Raw genomic sequence first — 13,128 nt, forward strand, 5'->3', positions numbered from 1 at the left:
CTGGAACAAATTCGCGAGCTCGAGCTCGAGCTCGACAGCTCAAACTCGAACTCGACAAATCGAGCTCGAGTTCGAGCTCGAAAATATTGTATCGAGCTCGAGTTCAGAATCACAGAGTCGAGCTCGAGCTCGACAAAAATGGTCGAGCTCAACTGGTTGCCAGCCCTAGCCATAGCAAATAATTATTGACCACAGGCGCATAATAATTGCTGGCTGTGGTTCTTGCAACGATGGCTAAAATATTTGTCATGACTAATAACCATAGCAAGCTCTTGGCTATAGCAAATAAAAGAAGCTAAATTTTTTTACATTAATTTTATTAACTTTGAGTAATACTAGTTATTTTTCACTATTTTTTTGTCATAGACCTTAATATTATAGTCAATGATAATTTTCTTTTTGTAATGAAATTATATTATTAATGTTCTAATCATGAACATTCCCCCAACATGAAGTGCAACAAGGGCAATGTTGTACAAACAAACTATAAAAACTTGCAATTACCAATTTCAAATTTCAAAGGACTAATAACACCACAACCCCAATAGACTATTTCACATTGGTTTGTAGGTCAATGAAATCAAAGGACGTTACGTTGTTGTCATTATTCAAGTAGCCGCAAATTCTGAACGTGTTGTCAGCTTCTGCTCCCGTCAACTTATAGGTCTCACAAACGCCAAAGAGAATGTAGTAATTGATGCTTATCGCTTTAGTGTTTGCATGATATATTCAGCATACAGATCACTGCAGCCAGCAATTCGACATTGAGTAAGGTAAAGTATTCATCTTATATCTATAAAGATAATAACATGGAATAAGCTAGTTCTGCATGTATAGTCTCATATTTATTATTTCATTTCATCTAATAAAGTGGGCCTGGATTATGAGTGGCTTACATGGAATTTTGAATGACGTCAAATGCAGTTTCAGGAGACAAGAATGCGTTAACTGCAACCTCTTTATTCTCATTCTTCTTATCTGCATAATTAATTTGATAGAACATGTTCAAAGTAACTCTTAAGATAACAGAAAGAAAAATGAAATAATGCAGCAAAGTACACATACAGTCTTCAAAGAAGCGTCGGATTTCAGCAAGTCGATGAGGGGGAAGTTGTTTGAAGTCGGTGTAGTGTCTGTATTCTGGATCGTCGGCACATACAGCTATGAGCTTGTCGTCTTTTTCGCCCTGTTTGTGTTTAGTAAAGCAAGCGCAAAATTCGTCTAAATATGGATTGATTTCATATAATAGAAACCCAAAGCATAGTTGGAACAATTAAGTGTGCTCACCTGTCAATGGTAAGATCTTATCCTACTCAAGCCTAAATTCAGACCCAAAAAGGACCAAAATAAATTAATGTAAACCCAAATTCTAACCATTTCATTTTACCCAACTCACTCTAGACCTAACCAGGCCCAGTGTTTGGGTCTGGTTAGACCCAAACCCAATTTTCTTTTCTTTCCTTTTTTTGTCAATTCATTTTTTATGAAAATTCTAATTAATTAATATTTTATTTTTCATCTTTACCCATAGTTTATAGGGGTGTTCAATTTGATTAACAAAACTGATATTTTGGTTAACCAAAATTTTCGGCGTATCATAAATGGAACCAAACTAATCGATTTGGCTTGGTTATAACAGAATATTTTTTTGGTTCGGTTCTGATAGTAATCAATTTATCGAATTAATAAGAAAAAAAATTGCCAGTTAACTAATTTAATAGTTTTTTATTTTTATATTTTAAATTTAAAATAAAAAGAAATAAATTATATGATTATAATATAATATATACTTATAAATTATAAATATAATATATATATAATAATATATTCTACAAAACTATAATATATTATATAAAATATATATTATAATTTTAGTTATTCATTTATTTGGTCGGTACGGTTAATCAACCTAGCCAAGCTGTACCGACTGATTGTTCTGATTTTTTTTTAAAATACAAATAAAAAATCAAACCGAATTCTTGGTTCGATTTTCAGTACGAACCAAAAATTTGATTGGACAGATTTTCGATCTGGTAACCAAATTTTTAACACTCATAATACAGGTGGCAGATGAGTCAAGCCGGCTCTCGTGTGACTCGATTTTGAGCTCGACTCGAGTTCAAAAAATTCAAACTCGAGCTCAATTGTCTCTGTTCATTAGTTTGCGAGCTTTTTTTATTTTATTTTTATTTTTAAATTTTTTTATATATTTAATTTCATATTCAACACTTTATCAATTTTATACTCAAAATTGATCATATATTAGAATTATTAATCAATATCATATATTTTATTTTGAATAATAATAAATTATGGTACTTTTATTTATGCATTTAATCTTTATACAAAAATAAATTTAATCTACAAATTAGTAAATTATAATATTTTTATAATTAAAATTATTATTTAATATGACATGTATAAACTTTATGTTATATTTTAATATATATTTGTATTGCATTATACTTTTTTCAAATTGACAAGTAATTCACTTATATTTTTTTTTATCTATTTATAAATTTTATATTTATATCGAGATACATACTGTATATTATGCAATCTATTTATTACTTATAAATTTATGTCGAAATTTAGTGATTCCTATGAATTAATCTAAAAATAGCGATAATAATAATAATGATGATGTTTGAAAATTTTTAATTATTTTTATTATTATTTTATTATATATAAAATGAGATCAAAAAGTTTAAACTATAACTACCATATCTTAAAATTCGGGCACTAGATTCAATACCAAATATATATATATATATATATATAAGACGGTATCCATTGGATCATATCAGAGAATATGATTTAAAATCACATGGTCTGATTCAATGATACACTATTTTAAATGACTATTCTTATGTTGCGAGTACGATATCTCAACATTCGTATATCCAATAAGTCTAAAACTTTACCAAATGTATTTTTCTGTAAGTTTAATCATATATAACAGTTTGATCTAAATTTCGCTAACCCGATTAACTCATGTTGTTCAACAATGCAAGATAATAGTTACATCAATATAATACTAACATTTATAAATGTATAACTTTATTGCAGATTGTGAATATATATTAATCTTAACTATAAAATATTTTTATGTATCTAAATTGCATTAATCCAGATAAAGGATACTTTTTTACAATTTTAAACTATTCAGTATGAATTTTTTTTTGGTATGTTTTACTAATTATATTACTACTAAACTAATTAGTAGTTTATATTTATAACAATAAATTAAAATTTCAGATTATATTTTGGTATATTTTTATAACATAGTATATATTATGTAATCTATTATATTACTTATAAATTTATGTAAAAAATTGGTGATTCAGTCCCATAATTTAATCTAATAATAATAATAATGAAAAATTTTACCTAGCTCAAGGTCGAGTTCACCAAAAAAAGGTCGAATTCGACTAATTTACACCCCTAATCCTTAATAATTTATCAATAAATTCAAAATTATTAAGATCAATTTGTAAATAATTGTTTTTTTATAGAATTTTAAATAATATATCACTTATTATACTGTTTATAAGAAACTCTTATGAAAATATTGCACGATAAATAATGCTATGATGTATAAGATTTTACATTTCTTCACTTGAAATTAGTTTGGTTGATAAATAATAATTCAATTGGTAATGAAGAAAAATAAATATACTTTTTTAGTCTAAATTGGGTACATAGACTCATGAGTATTGATAAGTAAAGATTCAACCCGGACCCAATCTATATTTTTTTAATGGGTTTGAATCTGGGTCTAATATATTCATTGGACTTGGGTTTGAGTCTTAGAATTAATTTATGGGTTTGTGTAGGATTTTACCATACAAATTGACACCTCTACATAGTACGTGTTTATACATACTTGGTCAATCATGGGCATCAACCCTATAGGCTTAGCTCTCAGAACGCTTCCAGGAAGAACAGGCTCCTGTTTTAAATTAGACATAATATATAGAGTGAAAAAGAGAGAGTATGTGATGAATTCACTAATTAATAACATAAGCACCAAATCAAAAATGAAAGGGGTCCATGAAATCATGCTACTTGCCTTCTATACTAAACATACATTTTGAATTGAAAAAGTCAGAAGCTTGGATTTGTTGATTCTAGCATAGCGCTATAGCCACAATTTAAGGGTAAAAAAATAACTATAACCGCATTAGGGGATAAAAAAAAAGAAGGCAAGTTATAAGATGTCAAATGATAGAGTTGCCAATAATTATATGTCACATAGTAAAATACGTTGTATCGCCATGATGATTACGACTCTATAAACATAATAGTGATAAGATTTTGATTTAAATAAAAGGATTACGGACAATACTAATATGACACAATCAAATAGACAAAAATCTCGCTATTAATAATTTTGTGGATGGCAAAATAAATTATTTTCACTCAAGCTATATATTAATATGGCTAAACTAATGATCTGTCTCATTATGGTAAAAATATTATTCTAACATTCTATTTTAGATTGCAGCTTGCCCAACCATTGAAACTTTACAATTCCTAAACTAAACATTGGTGAAGTGTGAGTTTGGTAGACACATTACACACTCTATGTAGTTATTTAAAGGTACCATCCTATCAAACCAATAATATGACATAAATGTGTGTGGCACATTAAAAGCGTGTAGAATAATTTAATCTAGTAACAAAGGATATATAACATATTGAACATAGAAAAAAAGAGTAAGGAAAAGAGAAATACACACGTTGAATTTGGAGAGATAAGAAGCTTGAGGGGGGAAATTACTTGACATGTAAAACACCAAAATGCTTATCTTCAATTAATATAAAAATGTCTACTTTCAACTAATTAAACAAAAAGGAAACATTCAGTTATATATTATAAATTTATCCAATTTTGAGGTGGTGTATATACCTGCATAAGGACCAAAATATCCAGAGGGTCGTTGTCTTCACATAGTGTGCGTGGGATGAAACCATAGTTATGGGGATAAACAACTGATGAGTACAGAACTCGATCTACCTGAAAATTTGTAAACACAACCAAAAAATGTTCAATTCATAATGTGGGCAAGACCACTATGTTTGAGTCATCTAATATCATGCAACAATACACACCTTTATCATGCCTGTTTTTTTGTCCAGTTCGTATTTGACTTTACTTCCTTTTGTTATCTCAACAACCTAAGGAACATACTCCATTAGTGCACTCGAAGACTAGTTTTTCCACATAAACGTGGAGATATATACGTTTGTTTTCAATTGGGTATTTGTAATCAATCTCTATTTGATTTTTTCTTTCGTTTTTCTTCCTTTAGGCGAGTAGGTGACAATTTCATAACGGATGTCGGGAAAGATATTAATAACCAATAAATTAGGTATTTTGAGATTAATTTGTATGCAGGATAGGTGGCTTGAAGACCTACACAGTTGACAATATGGGGCGCTTCAGATCCTGCAGGAAATGCAAAGCTTTTAATTATGTGCGAAAAACCTTTATGGAATGTTGCCTGCAGTGCAGGTTTAGGGAACATCATTGAGTACCAATTTCAATGTCATGCCAAGGATGTGCAATGACTGATCTCTTTGACAAGGACGACAGGATCCTTTCATTCAGCTTGGGAGCTCGGCTGGGAGATTGTTCTCCGCTGCTCATTTTCTATATCAACCTGCTGATGAACAAATATAAGATAAACTATTTTCAACATCATGCACGAGACATTTATACTTAACAGCATGCAGGGTTGATCCTAATCAATCAACCAGAGATATTTGGAAGACTGCTATTTTCTTTTTTACTCTAGATGAGTGAATTTAAGACAAAAGTATATTCACTTGAGATTGCTGGAATAGGCGAACTTACAAATGAGGTAACAAAGTCGAGTTATGACAAGTTCTGTAAGATTTGGCATATATATATATGCACAAACACACATGTATAAGTATATGTACATATGTGTGTGTGTGTGCGCACAGAAGTACAGAGACCTGAAGACTTGAAGGATGTTGATTATTTCTTCCGAGTTTTATTCCTCCCATTGGATGTAAATTAGACAACGCTGCAGCTAAGATCCGCCTCATTCGTAAACATTTTGAACTATATTGTTGTTTGATTTGTTTGGAAATTATACTGATACTAATTCTAATTTCGTTTATTAATTAGTTTCTCATCCAAAACAATATAATAACATGAGATTAGAAAAATTACATTTTAGGTCCACATGTTAACTCTTTTGTGATGTTGGTCTTCGATGTATATGTTAGTAATACACATTTATTTACAAGAGTAAAAAAAATATTTTTTTATATATAAGCCACACAATAAACATATACATCCTACCATACCACATAACGTTCAAAACTATTATAAATATTCAAAATATTATTTTTTAACACCAAGTCACTATTCAATGGATTTGACTACTCATTATGTTGTCTTCCAAAAATTCTCTCTCAAAACTTATTTCACCTGGTGAACCATTGTGCGAGGGTGAAATTTTATTTTCATCCTTTCACCAAAATCACAACTACACCATTGAGGCCGTCTGTGGGAAGACATTGCCCCGATATTAAGAATGCAGACCACGTTGCGAACTCGCGACATTCTGTGGATCGACACCACCCAAGAAGTACGAGCGAATGGAGCAGGTCAAGCTCCACCCGTGAACAATCACCACCCTAGGGACAAACCCCACTCAATGGGGGATGCATACCACCCCATGTCGAGCCACTCCCTCCGGGTGTTCTACCCCAAGAAGTAATGATACAGCTCACACCAGCAGCTTTATTAGTCTAGATCCGAGATGCATCCACCCGAGCGGTTGCAAAAGCCATAGCTCAATTTGTGGCCCAACACCCGGTCAATTCGCCCCTACCTTCTCCGCACTGAAGTCGAGAATTATCCTCGACTCCTGAGGGGGAGGAGCAGAGGCAAGAAGAGGTGAACAACCGAGTTTCTTGACCCAAAATTGCTCAAACAAAATAGCAAAATCCCCCCCCCCCCCCATTACAGTAATCTACTGCTCCATTCCCATCATAGGGAGGGGAGGATCCTTATTTGCCCTTGGTCGTTGCTCCTCCATGGCGAAGCCCTTTCTCCCCTGCAATCTTAGCCGAAGCACTTCCAGCAGGCGTTAAAGTGCTGAATCTTTCAGAATATGATGGAACAAATCAATTGGTACGACTTGAGTGATGCCGCTTATTACAAAGTATTCCGCACCACACTCTTCAAACGTGCTTTAGCGTAGTTCAACCAACTGCTCGCTAGAACCATCTCCAGCCTCGAGCAGTTGACTCAGCATTTTTTACATGATTTTTCTTTGAACAAGAGAGTCCCAAAAACGGCCGCATTCCTATTCACCATCCGCCAAAAGGTGAATGAGCCATTGAGGGACTATATGCAAAGATTTGTAGATTTGGTATATGAGGTACTCCATGTTAATCATGAGTTGTTGGCTAGCATCATTCAACAAAATTTGCTGTAGGGAAGGTTTAATGTAGCACCCCCTTTGCTACAAGGGCTATATCTTCCCTAAACGTCATACTTATAGTAATCCCTGTGTTCATAAATATAAATGCACATAATCAACTAATCAATTTGCATACGTAATCCCAACATGTCATAGCAAGTATTATCAACCTACAATATTATATATATATACATATCAAACACCACAAGGTGATTCACCACAAGTAATCCGTACAATTATATTCTCTCTGAACAAACAAAATGTGAGTTGTACTCTAACTGACTAAGAGGAGAAAACTGCATACTGGCCCGACCTGCCTGAGTATAGCGTGTGGACCTATTCTTCAACTGTTAGACACCTCAAAGTCTATTCCTGAAAGAAAATGTCAGCAGGGGAATGAGCCTGCCACTCAGTAAGCAAATAACCAGTCCTATCTATATATGCATGTCAACCATAGCCCAAACAAGATAAACAAGCAACACGAATGGAATACAATCAATTTAATTCCAATATAATCAACTTTATTACACAACATGACTATCTCATAATGAGACAACTAACCAAACTCCATTTTTTTCTAGTTTGCTTACCAGAAGGTGATATTGTGTTTTTCCCGCCAACTCAATCTCACCGTTATATAAATTCAAGTGAACCCCCTTGACAGCCGGCTCATCAATCCCGCACATAGCTGTTTCATTTCGCACATAGCATTTTCTTTTCGCACATAGCACTTTCTTTTCGCACAAAGCATTTTCAACACGTCAAGGGGTATTCACGCCACAATTATATTCAATTTCCATCACTCCCTCATTTCCACATATCACCATTCTTGTAAGCAACTAGTAACGTAAAATAATATATCAACATATTCTCATTTTCAGACACCCACAACACAACATACAACAAACATGATATTTCAATGTATTTCCACATTCCACGTACACAATACCGTCAATCAAATCAAATCATCCATTACTCATATATTTTCAGATAAATCCAAGTCAACATAAACCACAAATTCATATAACAATAAAACCACAAATACAGAAAGCATATATAGATAATACTAATTATTTACTTACCTCGACCTTACAACGTTTCTTTCTACTCTGTCACTAATTGTCAGTCCTTTTACTTCACCCCCGTATCCTATAATGAATTATACCACATACAATTAATATATCGAGAATATCGTAATTTCTTTTAAATATAATATTAAATATTATTTGTACAATTTCCAATAATTCTTTAATATTCCACTTCTATCGAAGTACAAATCTTCGTTTTTCCTCTTTATTAGCATACCATTTATTAAATATAATACTCAGAATATTTCTATGAATTTTATATCAATTTCTCGCTATTATACACTTTAATTAAACAATAATACACATAATTGCGAATTTGGTTAACAATTCCGATGGAATTGTATAAATTAGCTATAATAATAATTAAAGCTAACAAATCTAATATTTTAATTACCAAACTATATCATTTTTATAGCAATTGTGATATTTAATACGACACTAATTTAAATAGCCAAACTCATAAAATACTCCGATTAAATAATACATCACTTAGTATAATCAACATTTAATAAATGAACTAATTAAATAATATAATTATATAATTTAATAGGAATTAAAATCACATTATTCGTACCTCTGTTTCTTTATTTCGCTTTCGGCCGAGAGTTGCAAATTTACACAATTGCATTGTGTGTGTCATGTGTATTTATATGTTTAAAGAACAAGGAAAGGAAAAGAACAAAAAACAAAGAGAGTGAGGCGGTGGGAGGTGGCCCCCACTGCCCACTCTCAAGTCTAGCTCTCTTTCTACTTTTATATATATATATGTGTACATATTATATTACTTACTTAATATATATATATATTATTTTCATATATATATATAATATTATTATTATTTTATTTATTTAATTAAACTTTTCTCAAAATACCATCTACGTCCTTTCTAATTTTCTTAATTAGAATAAATTGTCCCAAAATATTATAACGAACTCCAATTTAATTCATTCAAATATTATTATATTCCAATTATGGAACATAATTTATTTACTAATTAACTAAGTTTCATAAAAATTTACCAATTAGTCTCCCAATTATATATTATAATTTTTGGGGCGTCACAATTCTCCCCTCCTAATAAAAATTTCGTCCCCGAAATTTAACTAACTTACCGGCTCAGGGAATAAATATGGGTATATTTTTTTTTTTCTCTGACGTTTTCCTCAACTTCCCAGGTGGCTTCTCTTGGAATGTGATGACTCCATTTGACCTTCACCATAAGTATTTCTTTACTTCTTAATTTCCATGCTCAGCTCCTCTACCTCGACCACCTCTACCTCGTCCTCTGCTTGTACCTGCCCGTTGTGAGTTTTCCCCCGTACTGCTAAACTCTGAAGTCTGAGGTGCTCTGGAATTATCACTCCATGTAGGACAGTCCCTGACAATATGTCCCGGTTGACGGCATCGATAACATATAATTGATCGGGCTCCCCAACATTCACCAATGTGTCTCCTACCGCAATTAGCACAAGAAGGAATAGATCCTCCACTGAACAATCTGGCTGGGCCTTGTCTCCCTCCAAATCCAACCGAAGTAGGGCCGCCTCTACTCGAGAACACTGAAGGAGACCTACTGGTCTGACCCACTCCTCGGTCTCTAAACCAACCCATCTGTGAACCAGAACCCCTAAAGGAATCTGCACCACTTTGTCCTGGTGTAGGATTCAGGTTATCTGTCATTTTCATTCGTTTAGCTTCAGTAGAACTCCTTTCAATGGATGTCTCTTCTGCCCTCAATGCCGCTTCCAGCAGAGCACCATAACTCGGAGGTTTGATTGCTATTTTCTCCCGAATCTCGAGTCTTAATCCTCTTTCAAACCTATCTCTCTTCAATTCATCAGTACTCACCTCCTCTGGGGCATATTTTGACAATCTCACAAATTGTAGTTCATATTCAGCAACAGATAACTCATTTTGCTTTAATTCCAGGAATTCAACTTTTTTACGGTTTCTGTAGACTGGTGGAGTATATTTGTCAGCAAATTCTTTCAAAAAGTCATTCCACGTCAAAATGGTTGGTCGATTCCTGCTCCCTGGGACTGTTTCCCACCAATCTAAGGCATCTTTCTCCAGTAAGGACACTACATACCTCAACTTTTGCTCAGAAGTACACTCAATTCTATTCAACACCCTTTCCGTGTTTCTAAGCCATTCCTCTGCTTCGGCAGGGTCAGTTGTACCGGCAAATACCTTCGCTCCCTGTCTCCTCACTATTTCATAATTTTTATCAATAACTGCATCATGTGGTTTGGGTTGTGGTGATGGAGCCATCTTCTGCATCATCTCCAGAAACTGTTGCATAAAAGGGTTCATTTCCGGTTGTGGGGCATTTCTATTTTGGAATTCTAACCCCTGATGTTCTGGTCCTGAATCATGACCTTGCACAGACTCTAATGACTCTATTGGGCCAGCAGCGTTTTCCCTTGACGCTTCCATCCTATATGAAATGCACACATGTGAGTAGATTGCTAGTATATACCTCACGTATAATATTACATTTCATCTACTATCCCGAGGAAATCTAATCCCTGCTCTGATACCACCTAATGTAGCACCCCCTTTGCTACAAGGGCTATATCTTCCCTAAACGTCATACTTATAGTAATCCCTGTGTTCATAAATATAAATGCACATAATCAACTAATCAATTTGCATACGTAATCCCAACATGTCATAGCAAGTATTATCAACCTACAATATTATATATATATATACATATCAAACACCACAAGGTGATTCACCACAAGTAATCCGTACAATTATATTCTCTCTGAACAAACAAAATGTGAGTTGTACTCTAACTGACTAAGAGGAGAAAACTGCATACTGGCCCGACCTGCCTGAGTATAGCGTGTGGACCTATTCTTCAACTGTCAGACACCTCAAAGTCTATTCCTGAAAGAAAATGTCAGCAGGGGAATGAGCCTGCCACTCAGTAATCAAATAACCAGTCCTATCTATATATGCATGTCAACCATAGCCCAAACAAGATAAACAAGCAACACGAATGGAATACAATCAATTTAATTCCAATATAATCAACTTTATTACACAACATGACTATCTCATAATGAGACAACTAACCAAACTCCATTTTTTTCTAGTTTGCTTACCAGAAGGTGATATTGTGTTTTTCCCGCCAACTCAATCTCACCGTTATATAAATTCAAGTGAACCCCCTTGACAGCCGGCTCATCAATCCCGCACATAGCTGTTTCATTTCGCACATAGCATTTTCTTTTCGCACATAGCATCGCATCAAAGCTCTTTTCATTGCGCACATAGCATTTTCTTTTCGCACATAGCACTTTCTTTTCGCACATAGCATTTTCAACACGTCAAGGGGTATTCACGCCACAATTATATTCAATTTCCATCACTCCCTCATTTCCACATATCACCATTCTTGTAAGCAACTAGTAACGTAAAATAATATATCAACATATTCTCATTTTCAGACACCCACAACACAACATACAACAAACATGATATTTCAATGTATTTCCACATTCCACGTACACAATACCGTCAATCAAATCAAATCATCCATTACTCATATATTTTCAGATAAATCCAAGTCAACATAAACCACAAATTCATATAACAATAAAACCACAAATACAGAAAGCATATATAGATAATACTAATTATTTACTTACCTCGACCTTACAACGTTTCTTTCTACTCTGTCACTAATTGTCAGTCCTTTTACTTCACCCCCGTATCCTATAATGAATTATACCACATACAATTAATATATCGAGAATATCGTAATTTCTTTTAAATATAATATTAAATATTATTTGTACAATTTCCAATAATTCTTTAATATTCCACTTCTATCGAAGTACAAATCTTCGTTTTTCCTCTTTATTAGCATACCATTTATTAAATATAATACTCAGAATATTTCTATGAATTTTATATCAATTTCTCGCTATTATACACTTTAATTAAACAATAATACACATAATTGCGAATTTGGTTAACAATTCCGATGGAATTGTATAAATTAGCTATAATAATAATTAAAGCTAACAAATCTAATATTTTAATTACTGAACTATATCATTTTTATAGCAATTGTGATATTTAATACGACACTAATTTAAATAGCCAAACTCATAAAATACTCCGATTAAATAATACATCACTTAGTATAATCAACATTTAATAAATGAACTAATTAAATAATATAATTATATAATTTAATAGGAATTAAAATCACATTATTCGTACCTCTGTTTCTTTATTTCGCTTTCGGCCGAGAGTTGCAAATTTACACAATTGCATTGTGTGTGTCATGTGTATTTATATGTTTAAAGAACAAGGAAAGGAAAAGAACAAAAAACAAAGAGAGTGAGGCGGTGGGAGGTGGCCCCCACTCCCCACTCTCAAGTCTAGCTCTCTTTCTACTTTTATATATATATATGTGTACATATTATATTACTTACTTAATATATATATATATTATTTTCATATATATATATAATATTATTATTATTTTATTTATTTAATTAAACTTTTCTCAAAATACCATCTACGTCCTTTCTAATTTTCTTAATTAGAATAAA

The 13,128-nt window shown here is 32.8% G+C and overlaps 1 protein-coding gene across 4 annotated transcripts; it reads right to left on the reverse strand.

The window, feature by feature from the left end:
• Positions 1–448: 448 nt before the first annotated feature.
• Positions 449–12,875, reverse strand: LOC105173053 (soluble inorganic pyrophosphatase 3). Of its 4 annotated transcripts, XM_088875145.1 has the most exons (10): positions 9,129–9,263; positions 8,549–8,615; positions 5,542–5,666; positions 5,424–5,452; positions 5,116–5,181; positions 4,913–5,020; positions 3,887–3,952; positions 1,066–1,186; positions 897–978; positions 449–744 (listed from the first exon to the last, which is right to left on the reverse strand). In XM_088875145.1, the coding sequence occupies exons 3-10, from the start codon at positions 5,651–5,653 to the stop codon at positions 702–704; spliced, it is 627 nt and encodes a 208-aa protein (XP_088731271.1). In that variant the 5' UTR covers positions 5,654–5,666; positions 8,549–8,615; positions 9,129–9,263; the 3' UTR covers positions 449–701. The 4 variants fall into 4 exon arrangements, 1 of the variants encoding a protein (XP_088731271.1); XR_016062704.1 differs by lacking the exons at positions 449–744; positions 897–978; positions 1,066–1,186; ... (3 more) ...; positions 5,424–5,452; positions 9,129–9,263 and adding exons at positions 9,667–10,991; positions 11,391–11,449; positions 12,214–12,280; positions 12,794–12,875 and having other exon boundaries at positions 5,643–5,666; XR_016062703.1 differs by lacking the exons at positions 449–744; positions 897–978; positions 1,066–1,186; ... (4 more) ...; positions 5,542–5,666; positions 9,129–9,263 and adding exons at positions 7,582–7,838; positions 9,667–10,991; positions 11,391–11,449; positions 12,214–12,280; positions 12,794–12,875.
• Positions 12,876–13,128: the final 253 nt, after the last annotated feature.

This window comes from Sesamum indicum, linkage group LG11 (assembly GCF_026168435.1).
Source record: "Sesamum indicum cultivar Baizhima isolate 11 linkage group LG11, ASM2616843v1, whole genome shotgun sequence".
NCBI classification, from domain to species: domain Eukaryota; kingdom Viridiplantae; phylum Streptophyta; class Magnoliopsida; order Lamiales; family Pedaliaceae; genus Sesamum; species Sesamum indicum.